Raw genomic sequence first — 24,018 nt, forward strand, 5'->3', positions numbered from 1 at the left:
GGTATAGAAAAGGGGTCCCCAAACTTTTTCCTGTGAGGGCCACATAACGTTTCCCTTCTCTGATGGGGGCCCGGGGTCAGTTTGTAACAGAAAACGTGTGACGATCACAAGGGTGCCTAAATGTAAACGCTTACTGTTTTTCAGAAAGCTACACATAACCAAATATTAATAATCCCTTCTGGGATCTTCATAGAAAAAGTCAGGAAATAATTAATAACACTATTTATGAAATAAATAATAACCAAACCCTCTCAGGGCTTGTCACAGAAAAAAATTCAGGAATAAATAACACTATATGTGAAAGAAAATTACACTGTTTATGGAATCAATAAAAATCAAAGACCAGAAAGCAGGGCATTACAAACAATCTGTCTGGTGATAAATGCATACATTAGCATCTCCGTTTTGGACAAAGAGGGAATGAAGTGAGCTCTGGCTGTGTTCTCTGAGTAATAAAAAACTATTTTTGTGATATTTTTAATGTGTGGAATAAAAGAGCTCAGAGTCATACAACAACGGGCAGGTTTTTTTTTTTTTTCGGAGGAGGAAGGAATTAAAGACTGAGCTAGTAAAATGTTTCCCTCTCTGGGCCTCAGGACCAATGACTAAAACTTCATTTTTGTTCTGTTTAATCTGGAGAAAGTTCTCTGTCATTCAGAATATGATGTCTAAAATACAGGTAAAAAGAAAATCCATTGGACCGGTCTGATCAGGAGACGTAAAGGAGATGTAAAGCTGCATAACATCGGCCTCATTGTGGAAGCTCACACCATGCTTCCTGATGACATTGCCAAGAGGGGGCATATCATTACTTTGCTAAAATAATGGCCTATGTCATTTTTTTCATTAACCCCCACCTCATCATCTCCCCTCACCTTTGCTAAAATTGCCTACGTTCTACATCATCAGGACACCTTAGGCCGCAGCTCAATTATCGACTTTGTAGTTGTGTCATTGAACTTGCAGCCGCATGTCTTGGACATTTGGACAAAGAGAGGGGCGGCGCTGTCAACTAATCATCACCTGGTGGTGTGTTGGCTCCAATAGTGGGAGAAGATGCCGGTCCAACCTAGTAGACCCAAACGTATTGTTAGGGTCTGCTAGGAACGTCTGGCAGAATCATATTTCCGGCAGACCTTAACCCACGGCCCGGGGGAGGCAGGGAACATTGAGTCAGAGTGGACCAAGTTCCAAGGCTCCATTGTCGAGGCGGCCGGCCAAGTGGATGGTGCCTGTCATGGCGACTATCCACAAATCCATTGGTGGACACCAACGGTAAGGGATGCCGTCAAGCTGAAGGCGAGGGGATCCGGGTTCTCTTGGCTTCATCATGCCCCAATCTACAACTCTGCAACTCTACAACTGAAGTGGTTCGCAACTGAGTTTGAAGCGGTAGGAATTAGGGCTTAACGATTAATTGCTTATGCAATTTAATCACGATTTGAGAAAATGTGATTAGGTAATCGCGAAGGCTGCTGTTTAAATGGTCATTACTTTATTGAGAGCGGAGGGGGTTGGAGGATTCACCAAACACTAAGCTAATGCTGCTGCAGATACAGCATGCTTGATCCATTTCACCTCACATGGTTAATTAAATCTTCCCGTTTGGGGAAAAAAAACCCACCCTGTACGTGTGTTGTCTATTTTGTGAGAGCGCGTGTGTGAGGAAGTGTCTGTCATGGCGTCGCTTTGTGCCGCCGTTGATTTACGTGTGTTCCAAGTTTGAGCACACATGAGGTATTTCGATGTTCATGACACGCGCGGTCAGATAACTCATCTTTGACTGCCCAAAAAAGTGTTGAAAGCCAGCTGGCACATTTATATCGACCAATGGCACATCATTTTGAGGTATTTGGGGACACGTAGACGAAGTTTCATCAAATGTGTACAATGCGGAAGAAAATTTTACAATACTGTAAGATTTGTGTGGCCTGACCTTGAATTGGGGGAGACGTAGGAGAGACGTCCACTGGGATAAGCCGGCCGTCTGTTGCCAGCAATTTTGTGGTATGGGGCTCTCATGTTTGTAGCCAAACAAACAACAGGCTGAAGGGGGTCACACTGCAGAAATGGCTTTTATGGCAGTCGTAGTCGCTCCCTATGCTTATCTCGACTCAACATGCTTCTCTTTGCTCTTGCTTGTCCCTAAACAGTCGCACTCAACTTTGCACAGACACTCAATCACAGAGAAAGGACTAGCGCATTTAGCGACAACTTACTGCAGTCACAGGACATTCCATTGTAAAGATGGAGAATGTTTGATGTTTTTGCCCTCTTTTCGAAGCCTTTAAAATGTCGTAACTCCCTTAATTATTATCAATGTGCCATTTTTCCCTTTATTCCAACTCTCTCGAGTGACATTGGTCTTACTAGAAAAAAAAAAAAGATTTTGATTGTGTTGTCACGTACCTAATTGGTTTAGTGCAGGGGTGGGCGCACTTTTTAGGCTCGGGGGCCACAATGGCTTTTAAAATTTGACAGATGGGCTGGGTCAGCACAAGATATGATGCATTTTTAACAGTATATATCAAACATGAACAGGGAAAAAAAGCATAACGTATTAACATACATTTTGGTGGCAACTGTGTTGTTGATCACTCTTTTTTGCCTGTGCATCCAAGTCTGGTGGTAATTCTGCTGGTGATTCTCACGGGCAGATTTGAGGATCATCACTTAAATGAGATCTGAGGGGTGCGTTACACATCACATCACATTAAAAGTGTGTTCACACAGATATGTAGAGCCAAACAACACCAGCGTCCTCTGTGCCATCTTCTGCATGTTTGGAAATTTATCTGAGCTTAATGAAGCATAAAATTCATCTACTTTAAGGGAGTTTAACTCATTTTGTCTCTTGTGTCCAAAAGACTGCCTCTCCTGAATCTCGTCTTTTCGTTCTTGGGGATTTTAATGGCTGCAGACTAAATAAGACTCTTCCCACCTCTCTACAGTATGTCACATGTGCCACCGGGGACAATAAAACAATCGACCTTTGCTACGGCAATGTCAAAGACGCATCTAAAGCTTATAAGAAACCTCCTCTCAGCACTGCAGACCACAATGTTGTCCGTCTTGTCCCAACATACAAAGACGTTTCAACAGTCGGAAAATGATGTGCGGGAGTCGCTCCAGGCTGTTTTATTTGTACAATGTGGGAGGTGTTGACAGAAGGCAACACTTGACAGGACGCTACTGATGTAGTCACACCATACATTTTTTTGTGCTTGCAGATGTGTGAGTCAACATGGCTGAACTATCTGCTGAACTTATTTCTAGGCTTCAGTCCATTGAGAACCTGCAGCTGTCACCTATGGATGTGGAGCGAACACTGAAGCAGCTCAAGCCCAACTAAGCTCCTGGGCCTGACCAGTTATCTGGGCACCTGCTGAGGGTCTGCTCCAGCCAGCTAGCAGATGTCTTCTGCTCACTGTTCAACTGCTCTGTGGCCGAGCACGCCATTCCCTCCATCTGGAAGTCCTCCATCATTTGCCCCGTGGAAAAGAAGTGCAAACCCAGCTCCAGCAATGACTATCAGCCTGTGGCATTAACTTCCTTGGTCACGAAGAGCATGGAGAGGCTCGTCATGACCCAGCTTGCAGGTTGATGTGGGTTTGCTCTCCGATCCACTTCAGTTCGCATACCAGCCGCGCAGAGGGGTGGATGATGCTGTACTCACTTTGCTGCACGGTGCCATCACCCACCTGGAGAAGCCCAAATCCCAGGTCAGTTTAGTCTTTGTGGACTTTTCAAGTGCATTCAACATAGTGCAACCACACCTCATGGGACGTAAGCTGCTTGGCAAGAATTCCAACTCGAACCTCATCCTCCGGGGGCTCTGCTTTCGCACGGGGAGGGATCAGAGGGTCAGGGTGAATGGTCACCTCAGCCCGGCCAGGATGACATCTACCGGTGCCCCTCGAGGTTCAGTCATCTCTGCACTTTTCTTCACACTGTACACAAACGACTGCAGGAGCACTACCCTTGATAATCAAATACTCAGATGACACCGTGACTGACACTACGAACACTTGATGGACTCTTTCAAACAGAACTGGACTCTTATGCACTGTGGTGCAGGAACAACTGCCTGAATCTATATGTATAGGTATATGGATATGTATCCAAGACCAAAGAAATGGTCTCTAATGGAAATCTATTTGCATCACTTCACCCTCCCTCACTGTTAATAATGAAACATTTGAAAAAGTTTACTCATACAAATATCCTGTCTCCGAACTCACATTTCAACTGAACACTGAATACATTTATTCATAATGCCAACAGTGTCTTCAGGTTCACCAATCTATCCTCACTGCCTTCTATAAATGTTTCTTTGAATCCGTCCTCACATTTAATATCATCACCTGGTTTGGATCACTTGCTCTTGGCAATCGAAACATGCTCAATAAGATCATTCAAATCTTCGGTAAAGTCACAGGTCAAGAGCAGCAGTCACTTACTAGCATCTACAGTAACAGAGTCATAAACAAAAAAGTCACATCCTGCATTCTCACTAGGTCCTATTACCATTAGGGCGTAGGTATAGGTCACTCCCTCTGAGAACTAAGAGGGCCACCTCCTAAATGGCTGATAGGGGCTACTGATTCGGATCTTAAATACAGTGTTGCCCTATTGTTTTGGTTGTCATTGCTTTTAATTCAACTGATTTAGTCATGTATTGATTTTTTATTGTCTGTTATGTTGAATCGTGTGATTGATGTCTTGTGTTGCTGGGCCTCTCTGTCTGCAAATTAAGTTCCTAACGGATAAATAAAGTGATTTGATTGATTGATTGATTGATTGATTGATTGATTGATTGATCAGCGGTTGCCGTATCTTCTTGCGTTGACAGGTTGTTGCCGTAATTAGCATGCTTGGTGGAAATGTGGCGGCTGATGTTGTATTCTTTTAAAACCACAATGGTTTCTTGGTAAATAAGACACAAGCCATTGACCGGACTTCAATCATAAAGTATTTAGGTGTCCATTCCTTATTAAACAACCAGCACTCACTGTCGGCTTTTATTTTCTTTGAAATTGCTGCAGATGAGCTCTGTGCAGTAAGAGAGTGATAACAGGAAGAGGCTGGAGCTCCAGAAAATTAATTGACTGCACCTAATTTGTGACCTCGTGTTGAAATGCTCTCATTACAAGTTAAAGTGAAATGAATGCAATAAATCAATCATGCACATTAAACATGTATTCTGTATTAATCAATATTCGGCAGGCCACATTAAAAATGCCCCAATGGTCCGGGTGTTGCTCGCGGGCTGTAGTTTGCCCACCACTGGTTTAGTGTAACCTAATTAGGGACATATTGTACTGACTATTGTACTGTAAACACCGCACTACATGCTAGACTGTCAGTGATGAAATCACACCACTTTAGAACTGAAATAATCCATGTAAACAGTAAATGTAGGCTACTACATTTATGCCTGCAGCACTGATTGTAAATGATCATATAAAAAGAATAAAAAGGTATAGGAAAAGCAATGACCTCAGGATAAAACAAATATTAAAAGAAAAACAACCAGACACTGATAATCTCTTGGGATGAACTTGACACATGGCCAGCTTTGTGACGGTGTAAACCCATTTGTAAATACGTCAGTCATCATGCCAAATATATCCAACAAGTGGTGGCAACAACTGGTGTAACCTGAAGCAAGAGGTAGGGATTAGTTTTGCACAGAGGCTGAGTAGTAAGACATTTCTTGTTATATGAGTGACATTTTTTGTTTGCGCCAAAATGTATTGTTTTTAATGCATACATACTGACATTTTCGTTTCATGATTTTTCATTATAACCTTTTTATTTACCGAAACTAACTTGATTGAGCAGTGACATGTTAATTCAATTCCTATATATGGAAAGTGCGTTTAGTTATTTTCTCTGATTTTAACATTTCAGGACAATGAGTCTGAAGAAAATGTTAGGACCTTCACTTTATAGTCTAGTCTCCTTTTCATGTTTAAATCTCTCTATGGTGGAGTGTAATATGTGTCTTCACCCAGCTCCTTAATCGCAATAAAAATACCATGAACATTTATATTTTAATATGCACTAGCTGCATATTATGATATGAAATCTCCTCGTATTGTACAGTATCACTCTGGCATCAATGGCTGAGCTCGTCAGGAGTGGAGGTTCAGTGCACTGGCCCTTTAAGGATGTGGTCAAAACAAAGCGTATTGGAGCCGGTTGCACGGAAGTGGTTATGTTCCAACCGTGTGCGAAATGAAAGCTAAGACAATTTGAAAAAAAGGAAAGAAACGTTCACTCGCTTGAACATGTTGTTAACAGTGTAGTTTTTATTTTTTATTTTTTTGTTACCGGTACTTTAACATTACGGGAACGAAACGAAGGGTAGTTAGCGAGCAGCCTAGCTAGCTTCAACAACACAAACGGCCATGCCTCCATATTCTGAATTGAGGAAAAGCAACCACTTCTATTACTTCATCAAATTTACCCTCAATGTATATTCGATGCTATTTTCGGTAAGTTGTCTTTACCTTTATTCAATGCAATTGGTAAAATAATGACGATGAAGTGGGTCTTGAATCGTAAACGCGAGCCATCCAAAGGCACACCCAGACATCAATTTAATTCAAACTCCAGTTGTACAAGCAGAATTACTCTGTCAAGACACAGTTTTGTATATTAAGAGTCAGTATGGTTCGTCATAATATACGGCATACACCAATAAGTATTACTAGCTCTTTTGACCACACTTTAAAATGGTATGTGTTTCCTCTGAAATCAAAGATCCTATGGATAGGCTGGTTCACGTTGTGATGTGACAGGTGTAAGATGCTATAATAGCGATTAAAGATTCGGTCTTGAATAGAAAATATGGCCATGTTTCTCGAAACTTTCTAACGAATGAACATTAAGCATACCGTTATGTAGACTTAAGCTTGGTGAATGTCAACTTTAGTTGCTACATTTGCTAACGGGATTTGGTATAGGGATACTAGCTAGCTGCTAAAACGAGCTTTCAAAACAACTGTACCCACTGCGACCCCTTGCCTTTTTGGGGGATAAAATGACATTTTTTTTTTTTGGTTTATTTTATGGGCAATGCACAGTATTATGAACAATACACAAAGTTGATGCTAGTGTAATTCGGTATCGTGGCTTCACCGGCTAATGAACAGCACGGTGGTGCAGGGCGTTGGACTCCTCTTAAAGGCAATAATTATTGTTGTTCTGCCGATACAAAATGACAGCGGACCATGCATACTTTTTCTACCAGTTCAAAACATTTCATTTGAATAAACAATAGTTACTCTGTTCTAATCTATCAAGTTCAAATTTGCCTTAGTGGTGTTATATTTTAGCATTCTTGTTTCACAAGTTTATTCAATTGAATTAGGCTTGCAGGCCACAGCATCTAGTGCAGGGGTCACCAACGTGGTGGCCACAGGCACCAGGTAACCTCCAAGAACCACATGAGTAGCCCGCGGGCCTGTTCTAAAAATGTCTCAACAGTGATGGGACATTGTGATCTTAGGAATGTTGTAGAAGTGATCATTTGAACACATAAACACGCAGAGATTTATAGAAAAAAAAGTGTTGTTTATTGATATGAACTAATTCTTACCTTGTTAAGTCTTCGCTGATGATTATTTATTGCGATAATTATTTATTTTAGAAGTGGGCATCAAACTGACAGCCCTTCACATTAATCTGTACCCAAGAAATGGCGCTCACTTTAAAAAGGTTGGTGATCCCTGCTCTAATGAGTCAACTGAGACCTAATATAAGACCAGTGAATAAAAAATATGCCTCTCCGAGTATAATAAAGGTTGGTGATCCGTGCTCTCGTGAGTCTAATATAAGACCAATGAATGAAAAATATGCCTCTTTGAGTATAATAATTTTATTGTTTGGACTGACATTATGAGTGAGGTGTCAATTCAACAATATGCTTATTAATGTGCTGGTTTGCAGTGTGGTGGTTATAGAACTGTGCTGCATTGTACAGAGCCCTGACTAAATATTGTCCCCCATTCACTTAACTCTTCCATTGGCAGCCATTTTCAGAAATGACAACCTTTGGAGTGCCAGCCGATGAAGCGCATCTGACTGATCTTTCAACAGACAAATAATTATATTCTCTTCTTTCATCACAAAAACATTTCTCTATCTCATTCCCTTTTTATATTATTTTATTTTATTTTAGTTTGGATAATGAATGGATGGATTTAGTAATCAGCATTAGACCACTGGTTGGTTCCACCAAAAATACCTGTTTTGGACCAAATATACAGAGAAAGCGAGCTTTTTGTGAAATTATATATTTTATGCACAACACTGGTTTTTGGTGCTAATGTTTTTTGCTTTAGTGGCACCTCAAACATCTGAACAGACCTTTTCTACTATTGAACACCCAACAGCAACAATGAAAATGTGCTTTTGATGGGAACATATTTTCTTTACAAAATAGTCAACAGTGCAACATTTTTACATTTGACAAAAATTACGAACTATTGGCAATTTCTAATGCCATTTACAGTAGTTTCGCGGCAGATTGTCAATAGAGGGCGCTAGAGTGACACCCAGCCGAGTCACTTGATAGAGGAAAACATTAAATAATGAAAATGAAAAAAATATGATAAACATACTTCAAAATATATGTAGTCTCCTCAAAAAGTATTGTTTTGTTGCAGACTGACGTTTGGGTTTCAGATCAAAAGATGAATATTTGACAAAATTTCAGAATTTCAGATTTTATTTCATGGTATTTACACCTAGATGTGTTAAGCAACTCAAGACAAAGCACCTGTTGTTTGAACCCAAGCACTTTTCAAGTAGGCAAAAGTATTGGAACAGATATTATTGAATTAACTTAAAGTGACTAAAAGAGGTGGGCGCGTCAGTAAATTCTGCCAGTTCGTCATTCGCCAGGTTCCAGACCACCTGTCCGTCATCGTCAGTCTGTTATTATTTCAAGCAGATCAAATATGTCATCGTCAGTGGACCACTCCGTCATCGTTACTTTTAACCATGTAACAATGGAGGGGGGCCCGGCGGCCGTGCGCTATGCTCGCGTCCAGCGAGCGAGCGCCGTAACTTTGCTCGAATAAATGACCACTCGACTCAGTACAATTCTTACAATTAAATTATATTATGCATGATAACCCTATTAAAAACCCGTGGATGGAGCCATGGTGTACAAGTAGAGGAGTTCTTGTCTTTGACATGCTAGCAGTAGTTAGCCTTATCCGACACCGGCATCGCACTCAAAGTAAAATCAAGCAAGTAAAATATCAATGGACTATGGCAATTATGAGTCCGCTAAAAAGATAAAGTAGTCCTAAGACGGTTGGTCAACGATGATGTATTCTCTGCAAGAGAGTATTCGTTCACTTACATTGGATGAACATTGAATGCAAGCTAATATATGTGTCAACAACTTCTTTGGAGTAGACGGAATGCAAACAATCTACAATGCACTGGAGGACAAACTGCACATTACACAACATTATGATGTACAAAAAACAGTTAACTGTTCTTTAAAGAAAAGTTTTAAAACAAAATCTATAATTGCCAATATTGACTGAAATGAAATATTTAGATTGTGACAGTTTTTCAAACATTTCTGAGCCCTTCTAAGCACATTATCTTTAAACTTTAGTTTATTTGATCTTTATATCGACCAGTTTATTTCACTCTTTCATAGTTACATTGACCTCTTATTAAAGGTCAAGTATGTTGAAATAAAATAACCTAAATGTATTTTTCAATGGTTATTATTTTCAATAGTTTAAAAAAAGAAAAAAAATTCTATATCGATATCGACCAATATGAAACACTTATCGTGATATACTTTTCAGTCATATCGCCCAGCCCTAATTTGATAACAAAGATGTATATTGTCAAAAATGTAATGGAATAATAATAATTTCAAAAAACAATCAACATTATGCACATCTGAAAAATTGTTCAATAATAATATGCTTAAAGATGTTTCAACAAAGTTAAGAGTTAATTTTTTTATAATTTTTTTTATGCCAATGTTTTATTATTTACTGAAAATTAATATCGGCTACAAATATCAGTTATCTGCCTTCTTGACTACTAATAATTGGTATCAGCCCAAAAAAAAACTTTGAGATTCCGATCACATGGATTAGCTGTACATTCTTCAATTTTTGATTATTTAGATGTTTACTTTAATAATCTGTTAATCTGTCAATTAATTTTTCAATTGATGAATCATGTTAAAAAAAAGGACAGTGCAGAAGAAGAAGCCTCATTCTGTGTACCTGTCGTTTTTTATTTTTTATCATTTAAATTTGGAAGGGTTGTTCACAATACTCATCTCCGTGTTGTGTCAAATTTACAAGACATGTATTTTTCTTAATAGGAATTTTTGTAATTTTGTTTTGCGGTTTTGGTTTTGATTTGTGTTCACTGCTATACCTTTTTTGGCCACCTTAAAATACTCCAAGATCTCACTTATTAAAAATTTCAACCACAGTTGACTTCACCTCTCTCTGCTTACATCTTCTGTATGCTGTCATCATCTATAGATACTGGGGGAAAAAAGCCCATTTTGACAAAGTAAGGAATAGATAGTACGTATGTGTGGAACAAATGTGAAAGTGAAAGGTTGTCAGAAAAGTGAATACTCAAGTAAAATACAAGTAGCCTAATGAAGTATTTGTTCTTCTGAAAAACTTTCTTTTATCACTCTTACAGAAGTAAGGCCTTTTCATTTTATATCAAAAGGGCACTAGGGTCTAGTAGGCTGGACCTGAACCCCATGTAACATGTAACAGTGTCACTGTATGTTGTTACCCTATGTTGTGTCCATCTTAACACTTTAAAAATTCAAGTAAGCGGATAAAGTCGCGGTCTAAAACAGCGACAGTCCAACTTAATGTTGTCACGCTACCAACATTTTGACTTCGGTACTGTACCTGCATAAAATACCTCGATACCGTTACCGAAACTGTACCTCGACAAAAATGTAAAATCAGCAAAAGCAACAAAATTAAAACTGACAAAAGAACTTCACATTTTAAAAAATGTGTTAATAATTCAATAATATTAGGATGTGCTTGATTAGAAAATAACATTTTAAACAGTGTTAAACACTTGCACATTTGCACATGTGAGGGAGTGAGATAAATATATTACACTGTTTATTACTACACTTGATTATATTATTATATTTTATATTTATAGACTGCATGCAAATTAAACTTGAAGAAAATTAGTTCCCTAATTATTTATTTAAAAAAAATGTCACCAATGGAAAATGTGCACAGAGGTTAATATAGAGCCATTAGTGTGACATCTACTGTAATGCTGTATTCGCGTTATGATCATTTTCATGGCCAGATATGCAACTGTATAGCTTTTTGTACACAGAATTAGCCAATCCTGATGTTAAGAACGACATTTTTTTTAGATAATGATCAATGCCTGCATTTATATGTTTATATAAGCAGCCCATAATGCATACATGTCTATGTATGTGTGTGTGTGTATATATATATATATATATATATATATATATATATATATATATATATATATATATATATATATATATATATATATATATATATATATATATATATATATATATATATTCACCACAAGCTTTTATATTATATGTCATATTCTTGACCTATTTGACTGTGTTTCATGTCATCCATTGTTGGTATTGACATTACGGTCAAGCAAATATGTTCATTTAATTGGTAATAACTCAATGTAATTTTGCTGTGAGTGTGCGTGTGCATGCATGTGTCTACTCTTCTCTAGCCCACTCTCCGCTCGTTGAATGTCTCATCAAATTATACAAATTGTGAACAAAATAATTCACACTCTACTTATTTTTGAGGGAAGTGCATCACAACTTGTAGAAACCTAAAACTGTTGATCTGGATGCCGATCAGCAAGGTGCTTGGCCAGATTGGACGTGTTCGCACCTCGACCCGCTGTAGTTCAAACAAGCCTTGCAAATGTGCTTTGTCATGTTGGTCAGGAATGTACAATAAAGATACAACTGCTTTGCTGCCAATATTTTTTTTTAAGAATCAAAGAAATGCTCACCGCTATCCTAACGCTCATTGTGATTCTTTGAAACTAAGAGAAAGACTTGTTATTCTCTTTCTCCAGCTGGTGGGTCTCTGTGTGCTGTGCGTGGGGGTGTACGCCGAAGTGGAAAGGCAGAGAAATCGAACACTGGAGGGTCTCTTTCTGGCTCCTGCAGTGGTGCTGATCTTGCTGGGGCTGGTAATGTTCACAGTCTCACTTGTGGGCATGGTTGGCTCCCTCAGAGACAACAAAACCCTGCTGCACATGGTAAGAGTGTTAAAATGAAAGCGTGTGTGACCTTTCTATTGTACAGTTTTAGTCAAAGGTTTTGAGCCACTCAACACAGGCAGGAACAGCATTCCAGACAGTACTATTATTATTATGTCAAAATCTAGTACATGTAGCATTTTCAAATATGACACAAAATAAATTGTCAATTTACCAATTGTGAGTATGCACTAATTTATGATGCAAGAGCCGTTTCAAAAATTCGACTACTTTTAAAGTAGGCAATTCTACACCACTGCAGACGACAGCCACAATGATGAACATGTTGTTTATTTGATATCCCCGACAATTTCAGTCAAGTGAACATGATTACCTCTAAAGGCCGATTTATTTTTATTTATTTATTTTTTTCGGCACTCTTGTTGCATTTTACCAGATTGCGCAGGTGTACGCTGTGGCGAGTGGGTGTGTTGGATGTACAAATTCAAAGTGATGTTTCGTAAAATAATGTTTTTCTGTCTCTCCACAGTTCCTCTGCGTTCTCTGTGTGTTGCTTCTTCTCCAGGCTATCGCTCTCATTATAGCGCTCATCTTTGAGAAGAAGGTAAACGGGTGGCAGCGTGCCTGATTTTCACCTCTCATCACAATGAGCTTTGTTTTTGTTTTGTTTTGTCATTATTCACTGACCTTTTCACGATGCCACTCGTTCCAGACTTCATCCTTGTTTCAAAGTAGCATACGAGAGGGAATCAAACACTACTATGATGACCTGGACTTCAAAAATATCTTGGATTACGTACAAGAAAAGGTATTTGGTTAAAATATGGATTAATTGTATAAAAGATTAAACATATACTGTAAATGATGAACATAGAGCTGGACGATTATGGAAAACATAATCATCACGATTATTTTATATAACACGAGTGTCTAACATGTTTGATCTTCATGGCCTTAAAATGTAAAAAAAAAAAAAAAAACTGCGCGCTACGTGAGCGGTCACCAATCAAAACGCATCCTATGGTCAAATGATTTGATTTGAAAATGGCAGCACCCTGTAAAGTTGTCAGCGGAAACAGCAGACAGACGAAATGACGTTAGTCCTCATTTAATTGATGTGATGCCGCCACCGCTGGTCGTAATTTGATGTTTATCCGTTTTGGAAATCGGAAGATGTTATGTCATACAAGCAGATATAATCGTACTTTTCCTACACTTTAACATATTATGTTACTGATCAGATATTGGTAAGCTTTAATTTTGATGTGCATTTTATTTCTCAGTACAGACAAAAAGTTCAGTGTTTAAGAAGTGTAGTCCACATATTTACATATCCCGTTTTATGAAACACGAAAAGTTGGCTATGTTGAAGTGGTGAACCAATGTTTTGTTTGCATTATGATTGAAATCTGCTCTCGAGTTTGTGTGGTTTCTGGCTCATTTACACTGCAGTATAGACTTACAGTATATGTTTAACGGGCTGGGGAAAAAAGTCAACCAAGTAGACCACACGTAGACGGAAAAAAAACTTTCCCAGAGGCATTGCTGGCACCATTGTGTACAATCCACGCAGTCATTTCCAGGCCTGACAATGTTGACGTATACAGCTACAAAAATTGAGTTGCTCTTCAGTATTTAAGAGGTCTGACCCGAGTGATTTAAAGCAGCACTGGGTAAGATTTCGAACTTAATAAAATAATTTTTTTTCACAACTCTTTTGATGAAACATTGACTTACAAGTAGTTGAATGGGACTCTGTCATGGGGCGGGTCTGTATTTTTTTTACTGGCACTAAACAACTTTGAGAAGGATGGGATCAACCTTGGCACACAAAAAAATACAAATGTCCTGAATTGCTTTACGGCATACTCGCTTCCTCCTTTCACTATAAGGACGGAAGTCGATCCGAACGTCTACGCACTGTTACTGGTGTCATGGCAGAAGCCCCAAAACAAACAAAAAAAAAACAAAGTATTGTTTGAACAAAATTAGATTCATTACATTCATCTTTCACACAGCTACTGGAAATATAAATGTAATTCAGTCCAACTTGCAGGCCAGTGAGAGCTCAGGATTTCACGACACTACGCACTTGCGCACATGGGAAATGTGGTTGACTTTTGTCAAAACACTACCGCTTGTGTCCACATGGCACCGCCATAATCAACAAAAACTGACATGACACAGTGTTTCTTTAATTATCTTTAATTATAAGATTTGTACAATTAAATCAAAGATCTGCTGTGTTAAAGTGAGTACCTGTTTTCAATTGCGACATTTTCTGAATTGAATGCACAGAAAGGTCGGTGTCACAAAATTGTTGTTTGTTCTGTTTGGTCCAGTTTTCATGTTGTGGAGGAGATGAATATAAGGACTGGGGCGTCAACCAATACCACTTCTGTAACGGTTCCGGCCCTCTAGCATGTGGAGTTCCATATACCTGCTGTGTCCGCCGTGAGGTGAGTGCTACTCCTAAGTCGAACAGACAAAAGGCTAGGTTCACATCGCAGGCTAGTGCGACCCAGATCGGATTTTTTGCCCATATGCGACCTGTATCAGTTTTTTTTTATGACAGTCTGAACAGCTCAATTCTGCTTTTTTTTTTTTTTTTTCAAATCCGACCTGGGTCGCTTTCATATGTGGTCCTAAATCCGATGCGTATTTGATTTTTTGCAATGCGACCACGGTCTGAGCGGCCTGGTCAAATACAGTATATCTGACATTGACGTCCTCTGGAGCCCAAAATGCGCTCCACGTGGACGGAGTGAGAGTGGTGGGGGATGGGGGATGGAATCTGCAAAGTTTTTTTTTTTTTGAGTAACATTATTGAATTTATATTTGACTTTAATTTAATCCCACTACTTGCTACGGCGTATTTCCGGAAATAGGGAAGTGCATGATGTGCTGTCATACTTGAGTGCTGCGCGCAGCTTGATTTTCCTCCCGGACACAATTTGTTTTGAAAGAAGCCTAAAAAGAAGCCTTTCACCGAGTAGGCTGAGATTAAATTTGGCCGCCTCGCGAGCAGGTCACACGCATGAGGGCTGATTAGTGGGCCGGACTAAAATCCACTTCCGGCCATGCTTAGTCCAGCCATTTTTTAAAATTTGTCACCCCCTGCCCCTCCGCCCCAAAAATGGGCATCCAGCCGGGCCGGAGGGTCCGACCGGTCCGGCCCAGGGACGGACTGCCCAGCTCTGGCAATTTATAGTTGATAATTTATAGCTATGACTTTTCAGAAAAAAGTTCCAACACCAATTAAACACCATAGATGAAGAAAAACAAGCAAGAAGATAATCACATTTTTCATCAATCACATTTTATTTATATAGCACTTTTCATACATAAAAATGCAACTCAAAGTGCTTTAAAACATTCAAAGCAAAACATATCTTTTCTTTTGATTGAAGATAATTCTAAATTATTTAAAAGTTGTTGAAAGCCAAACTAAAAAGGTGTGTCTTGAGCTTCCTCTTAAAAATATCAACAGTCTCTGCAGACCTGACATCCTCTGGCAGGCTATTCCAAAGGTGAGGACCAAAATGGCTGAATGCAGCCTCGCCATGCATTTTGGTCCTCACCCTTGGAATAAATAAAAGGCCGGCGCCAGAGGACCTCAGGATCCGCGAGGGCTGGTATGATAAAAGCAAAGCGGATAAATAAGATGGCCCAAGACCATTAACACATTTATAAACTAATAAAAGTACTTTAAAATCGATCCTGAAACACACAGGGAGCCAATGCAGCAATTTCAAAACTGGCGTAATGTGCTCCCGCCCTCTGGTTCTCGTCAGCACCCGAGCGGCTGAATTCTGCAGTAGTTGCAGTGGTGAAATGCTCTTTTTCGGGAGGCCAGAGAGCAGGGCATTACAGTAATCTAAACGACAGGAAATAAAGGCATGCATCAGCACTTCCGTGTTAGCCTGAGAGAGAAACGGGCGGACTCTGGCGATATTCTTAAGGTGATAAAAACCAATCTTGGTTACATTTTTAATATGAGGAATAAAACTGAGCTCAGAGTCAAAAATGACGCCAAGGTTCTTCACACAGTGTGAGGGATTAAAAATGTGTAGTTTTGGTAAAAGCTTCTCTCTCTGACCTTCGGGACCGATAACTAAAACCTCAGTCTTGTCCTGATTGAGCTGTAGGAAATTATCTGCCATCCATGACTTGATATCTAAAATGCAATTTAAAAGGGTATCAATGGGTCCTGTGTCATCAGGAGACACGGCAATATACAGCTGCGTGTCATCAGATAACCCAGATGACAGCAATTCTGCAGATGAAAAATGTATTAAATCATAGCATTGATTGCCATTTTCATGTTTAGTGTTAAAAAAAATAGATTTCATGCTAAATGTATTGCACAACATTAAAATACTGACGTTAGCTTGGCTGGAAAGAGTGGTTCTTTTGTAGCGCTTTTGATGCAGTGTGTACATAACACAATGTGATTAACAGCATGCAACTACCACTTGTGACCCGCTAAATTGAATCCTTAAAAAGTCCCAATTAAGATCCAGTATGCAATGTACAGAAGTAACATTTTTTTGCATATTATGTTTGATTGCAAAAGAAGAAGCGGATGTAATTTAAAAAAAACAACAACTTAGTTTTGCCACTTGAAAAAAAATCTCATCTTTAAGGATCTTGTTTGGGAAAAAGGCAGATAGCTTTTTGCTTATTCATCAAAATTCAGCAATCTACCATACATTAGTAGAAAGAGAAATATAATTTTTATGTATTATATTTCCATTTAACCTTTGCTTTTATCACAGCTGAAAAGACACTATTAGCAATGATGACTGGTCTATGTCTTTTCAGGCTAGTGATGGGTAAAAGCGTGCGGGTGTAAGAAAGCTGGCGTGATTTATGTTGATAATCGCTTTGACAGCGTGACCTGCCATTACATGTTCATACGAATGATACGTTGAACCAATGCTGCCGCGTGCCAAATTCCTTTCAGTCTCCAGAACGCAATACATGGCCCGCCGCACTGATCACCGTGTCACCAACTGCTCATTTGTTTAGCAGCAAGGGAACTGGGACTGCTGATAAATCCAATATTGATAAAGAAAAGTTATTTGTCAGAAGTTTATTCAAGTATTTTATGTGCGTATTGTGCATACAGTAATAATGAGCCTCACTAAATTCAATACATTTACTGTGATGTACTACAGTCATTTTCTACAATTGAATTTCATTGATTGGCCTTTATACAGTTAGGGTTAAGATACCGTTTGTCGCAACAGGCACGATACACAGCACGATTGGACTTATATTTGTTGGGACTTTTTTTCCCCCGTATGATTTCCCAATGGTGAAGACAATAACAAGTGCCTTCTACTTTATCACTGCGAAAAAGAGACTTGAATTATTTCCAAGTCTATATGGTGCAGACAGACATGTTCTGGTATATAGCCTTCATTTCACTCGTTAAATGAAATGGTAGTCCTTGAGGGGCAGCTCTGTGATCCCAACGTCTCGTGTCATCCTCGTCCCTCCCTCAAAGTGCTGATAAGGTTTCTGGAAGCGGTGAAGCTCTGCTGGAGCAATAAGGAAGTCAGTTGCCCTGTGCGACACTCACAAGCACGCGCACAGTGATAGAAGAGTTTATTAGTGGCTGAACATGGGCGAGATTGCCGCCATTATCAGTTCCCGGCTGTCACGGCTGCCGTTCTCGAGCACGCGAGTTTGTGCTCTAGCAAGTGGGCGATGTGGGCGCCCCCCCCCCCCCCCTTCCTATTTCCCCCCCCCCCCCCCCACCCCATAAGAGGAGCATGCCACTGGTACATTATGTCCCCACATTTTGTCTAGTTTGAAACTCACTCATTGTGGGCCCTTTCCACAGGTAGGAGAGGTCATTAACACGCTGTGTGGTTCCAAGGCTCTGGATAGACAGGTATGTGCATTTGGAGTTATTTGTTTCTATAGCACGCATGTTCTGTTGCAGCATTGTATGGCTCCCATTAAGGATGTTGGCGCGTAACAGATAATGAAAGACGTTGACACAATAGTTTGCAAGGGAGGGTACAAGGGAAAGACGAGCAATGTTTATTGGAATGCACCCAATTCCATGTAGTCAAGAATTAATTGAATTCGTTAGTGTCATTGCTGCCTTGTCCAACGCTTTTTAGAAATGAAATCTGACAAATTGAACAAAGAGTAAACCTATTAGAAGGGGAAAAAAAAACAGTTTTCACAATTTGTCAAGAACTTCTTTTGCATGGTTTGCTTTTGGTTTTGAGATCAATTAGAGTATGGCTCTTAACTTCTCTCATGTCAGTTTTTAAAAGGCGTGTGGAGATGCATGGGACCGTTTTGCACTTCCCAGTTGGAATTGAAAAGTGTACTCTTGTCTTTTTTCGCTGTGTATCAGCGTGAAACCCTGCAGGAGGAGATCCACGTGCGAGGCTGCATCCACGCAGTCAACCTTTGGATGAGCGACAACATTGGAATAACCGTCGCACTGTGCTGTGCCATAGGGCTGCCACAGGTAACTTCAAAGACAAGGTGCCCACAATTTCAAGCTTTTTTTTTTTTTTTTTTTTTTTTTTTTTTTGCACAAGTCCTTTACGGATGACTTCCAAACTTGATGAAAGGCAATTTTCTCTCTTTTGAAGTGATGCCTGCTTCTTTGGAAAGTAGATGGAAAATTATGCAGAATGACACAAAAGCGCTGAAATACTTGAGATCTGCCCCGCAGATGACTGGAAGCAGTTTTTTTTGGTGGGGGGGTATGAGTAATATGTAGTACACATTCTTAGAACCCGGAGTGTGGCAGTGTTCAGAATTAACCAGTCACATTCGAATACATGTTAAATGGGAGTTGACACACAACTCCCAACATTTAATTAACCCAAAATACAGTTCCGATGTTCGATTATATTTTTCATGACTTTTTTTTTTTTTTTTTTTTGGACAGAAGCCTGACGGTGCTTAAGCACTGGTATTTGGAATTTTTTATATTATAATTTCCTCCACCTTGACTAAGGCCTCATTTTAATTTGCAATGAATTCATATATATGTAATATATTTATTAATCTATAATTTAGAAGGTTGTGTTGTTATCCAATCAGAAATTTCACTATGTGTTGCCAAGGGCAAAGACCCTTCTGCCTTGGCTCTTTGACTACAGCAGAGTAAAACGCTAAGCAAGACATGTCATAGTTGAGGCTCAAAACGAGATCACCTTTTATCAATTCAGCAGAACATTTTCACATATTTGTCCACTTGCTCTTCATAAAAGAGAAAATTAATGTAAACAATTGTTTACATTTTTACTGCCTGTACAGTAAAAATTAAGCGTATCTTTTTGAACTTGTCCAAATTCTAAGGCTGTGTGTGTACCCTTTATCGATTATTCATCAATTTATTACGTTTATGTATTATTAATCTATTTAATGTACTTGTCAATCAATTGTACTAGTTTATTCCACCCCAAAATTATTCCTTTACATACCATATTTATCTCTGGCGTTGCCTGGTGGACAACAAATTTGTCGTGCTTGGCAAGCTACAATACCTCGATCAAATAAGATAAGCAGATTCTGTATCCTGTTATGCGCGAATGTGCTGTCACCTCATTGGCCACAGATCAGGGGAGGGCCAAGGACCGTTGACGTAAATTGTCCCAGCCTCATCGCCAATTTTAATAGGGTGTGCACACTTATGCAAGCACATTATCTCAGTTTATTTTTCATTTTCCCTCTCGAAAAGATTCTTTAATTGAGAAGTGCATGTTATTGGTGTAAAAAGGCAATATTGGAAGAAAGTCAGCCTGCGTCGCCCAAAGGGCTCAATGAAACTCTTAAATATGTATGTTGTCTTGAATTATCTACATTTGCTTTTACAAAGTAGCTCTGTGCCTGTGAGATTTGGGGCAATTGCTCTTAGTAACTGTGTTATGGTGAGCTTTTTATCTCCGCTGTTTCTCCACTCATATTTAACGTGGACAACAGAACTAAGAGACTGCAGTTTATTCAATTTTTAATGTCTAGTCGGAGACAGTGCATTGTTCATCTCTGGACCATCCTCAGCACCGATGCCATTAGATGTATAATCCCTCTGTTTACATCCATCACTCATGTACAAATGATGCTCAAAGCATAATTATTACCAAATAGAGCTCTCGACACTACATAAATACATGACAATTACATGGGAGCCTGCTTTACATTGATGTAAATGAGAATTGGGCTATTAGATTTATTTAGTGTAGTTAACCTCAACTATTTTTTTTAAATGAAGTTTAAAAAAGCAAATTGTCTTGTCTGATTAAATTCCTACGTCTATAGATATGGTGTGTGTTGTTATAATGAGGAAATAAATCTTTTAAACAAAATTATAAGTGGCCATAAAATTGACATCTTTGCATTTTAAAAATTAGAACATTATGTTGTGCACCAACCGCTAACTATTAGCCGTTCTTAAGCAGGACTCCCAAATATACTGATAAGTGGAAAGTATAATATTATTGACAGTGATATAATGTGATACAGTCGTGATTTACAATGTACCCAATACGTAGAATATACACAACTGTAGATTTGTATATAGCGGTATCAGGCCAAATGTTGTGGCCTTTTTCCCTTTACCGTGCAAAAAATAAGAATATTGCTAACACTAGGACCACTGTTGTCATGTTTGATAATCTCTTATTTGGAAAAATAGTTGCTGGAGAGGTTGGAAATGTGGCTAAATATTGTCAAAACTGCCGACACAAGTCGTAGCTCTTTGCTCACTAACTTGCTTGTACTAGCGTATACACGCATCGCATATTTAGTGTTTTACTTTGACTTGATGGTCCCTGTGGGGGCCGGTCAGAGACACCCTGAACTGGTTGCCAGCCAGTCGCAGGGAAAATTGCAATATCATTTAAAAGAAAATATACTACAACAGGTTAGGTTAAATAAAAGCAGCGTTCATTGCTAAATTACACAGTAATGTCAATCAGACGATGCATATTGCACTTAAAGTATTAAAATACAGGTTACGCTAAATCAGATTAAGTTTAAATATGTTTTGATTGATTTTTTTATTTTTGTAGCAGAAGTTTGTTACAACACATGCTGCCATTGACACTTTTTGAAATTTGTGTTGACACACGTAAACAAGGTTGCCTTTCTACGTTAATAAAAGTCAAAGAATGACCTATAAATCCTTACTCTTCCTTGAGTTATGCAATTGTTTAAAAAAAAAAAAAAAAAAAGGCACCAGTGTTTTAGATCAACTATAAAATGTAAGCCATTGCAGTGATTCATCCGGATCGAATCGTGGGCCTCTGAATCAGAATCGGATCGGACCGTAAGGTACCCATAAATTCCCACCCCTGCTATCCTGTGTCATGCCTGTGTTTGCTTGAACAAGTGTGCGTGTCTCCCTGCAGCTGCTTGGCATCATCCTGAGCTGCGTCTTTTGGAACCTGCTGGTGGAAATGAGCCAATCTGTCGACATGGTGGACTTCAAGCTGAAGAAGCTGGAGTTCAAGTACAGCGAGCTGGACCTGGCCGGCGCCGGCTGGTGTATGTGCCTGCCGAGGGACGGCGGCTACTTGCCCGTTCCGGCTTCCGAGCCCGAACTGGACCCCATTGACATTCACCTGCAGAAGCTGAAGAAGCAGCCGCCTCGCACGCACGCTCAGCTCCGAGAACTTCAACAGTCCAGGTCGGCCATCGGGCTGGACGAGGTGGACGTGGGCCGCAAGCTGAAAAGGGAACACTGAGCGGCCTTGCCGCCCCTCTTGCCTTCCCCGCGACATTGTGATCATTTTATTTTTGTTTGATTTGTGTTGCACTACTTAATGGTTGAACCTCTGCTGATGGATTTAGGGAATTTGGTCAGTCAAAGGGATCCAAAATACTTTGTCACTTTGAGTGTTCTGTTTACTAGAAATTCAGACAACGACCAACCTGCAGCATCAGCTTTAATTTTTTAAAATTTGGGCCTGTTTATGTTTTTAAAATTTGGTCTTGTTCATGGTGTTCAGTATTTAAAGATATTTGGCATTATATCACATTTGAATTTGATTTTACCCTTGAATTTGAGCTACATCTCATGTGTTGAAGCTTACCTCAGGCTGTTTCAAAGACAGCCCAATATAGCTAAGAGGATGAATCTTGTATCTTGTGTAAGAAAAAGAAAAAAAATTGTAGAGTAATGGAAGTTTTTCAGTGTCGAGCAAATAGGACTAGATTATGTCATGCGCGTAACGTTTGTGACGGATGTGTACAGGTTGTGTAAACATTTTTTTATGATCTCAGTTGGATTTGTGTCGTCAGTGTACACTGTAAAACTGATAGTTGTGGAATAATAATGGAATGCATGTTTTGTACTGTGTATGAATTAAATTATTCGTAAAATGATACTGAGTTTACATTTTAAGCTTTCATAGGGGAGGCTTCAGTTTTTCACTTTTTTTAAATAGTTTTTATTCTTTCCATCATTTAAGGGAGAACAAAAGGGATAATACAGGCTACAACACTATTAAATAACAGTTGATTGACAGTCGAGCGTTTTAGCTGATACGCTATCAGACCACTCTTCCGAGCTTCCCTGCAGCTCCTGCCTTGTACCAACACTACTGCTCTTGTTAATAAACTGGAATTTGTCTACTGATTTGGGTGCGTTTGCTTTTTTTTTTTTTTTTCCTGTTATACACAAATTACAAGTGTAGAACTATAATTTTATACAAATTCATGAAACTAACAAGGAAGGAACATGAACAAACTACTAACTAATGCAGGATTGTGGGGAAAGTGGACTTCCTCAAGCGTTTATTTACTCAGTGGTAGAGAATGCCTGGTGTTTAAACGAGGCTGTGTAAAGGTGGACGGATCCTTCAATACGGCGCAGTTATTAATGCAATGCAGTTGGAGGCGGAGCTGGAGGAATCCATGCCTACTGGTTTCCTCAGGTCACCTGATACACCTAAAAGGACAAACGTGAATGCTTTGGTAAAGTTGTGAAAAGACTAGACAATGTTTAGCTTTAGATTAGGTGAGAGTTCTGGTCTTCGTCAGGGCATGCACTGCTCAATTCTGTAATGTACACTTAAAAAGATTTTTTGGGGAAGACCAGAAAGAAGGGCATTACAGTAATCAAATTGATTGGCGACATAAGCATGCATTAGCATGTCCGTGCTGGCCCCAGAGAGAAGGGGGCGGGCTCTGGCTATATTCTTCAAGTGATAAAACCCTATTTTTCTCACACTGTATTTTTCACAAAAGTGACCTCAGAGTAAAATAACATCCACGTTTTTAACTTGTGGGGAGGGGGGATTTTTCTTGTACTCTGGTGAAAGGTTTCTCTCTCCGGGCCTCAGGATTGATTAAAACTTCAGTTGTGTCCTGCTTAAACTGGAGAGAGTTTTCTGCCATCCAGGATTTGATGTCAAAAATGCAATTAAAAGGAGCATCCTGTGGACTCGTGTCATCAGGAGGCACAGAGAGCAGCTGCATTTAATCAGCATAACAATGGATATTCACTCATGCCATTAACATTTTTTTTTTACGACAAAATTGGACATATGTGATTTTCACAGGACAATGACGATATTTAAATTAAACTAAACCTGAACCTTGAGGCACACCACCCGTTCGTTTGTAGACTTGTGAGGAATGGGGTTAATTAATGTCAGGACTCTGACTGGGCCACTCCAGAAGGTCATTCTCCAGAATGTCAATTTTAAACTGGTGGTTTTTTTTTTTTAATAGGCCAGAGCACCTTTA

At 39.3% G+C, this 24,018-nt stretch overlaps 1 protein-coding gene across 1 annotated transcript; it reads left to right on the forward strand.

Moving 5' to 3' along the window:
• Nucleotides 1-6,154: 6,154 nt before the first annotated feature.
• Nucleotides 6,155-22,906, forward strand: LOC147147849 (tetraspanin-15). Its single transcript, XM_086031789.1, has 8 exons — nucleotides 6,155-6,500; nucleotides 12,142-12,327; nucleotides 12,818-12,892; nucleotides 13,001-13,096; nucleotides 14,631-14,747; nucleotides 18,140-18,190; nucleotides 18,668-18,784; nucleotides 21,678-22,906. The coding sequence occupies exons 1-8, from the start codon at nucleotides 6,414-6,416 to the stop codon at nucleotides 22,011-22,013; spliced, it is 1,065 nt and encodes a 354-aa protein (XP_085887915.1). The 5' UTR covers nucleotides 6,155-6,413; the 3' UTR covers nucleotides 22,014-22,906.
• Nucleotides 22,907-24,018: the final 1,112 nt, after the last annotated feature.

Source organism: Filicampus tigris, chromosome 5 (genome assembly GCF_054856515.1).
Source record: "Filicampus tigris isolate MCC_2025a chromosome 5, RoL_Ftig_1.0, whole genome shotgun sequence".
NCBI classification, from domain to species: domain Eukaryota; kingdom Metazoa; phylum Chordata; class Actinopteri; order Syngnathiformes; family Syngnathidae; genus Filicampus; species Filicampus tigris.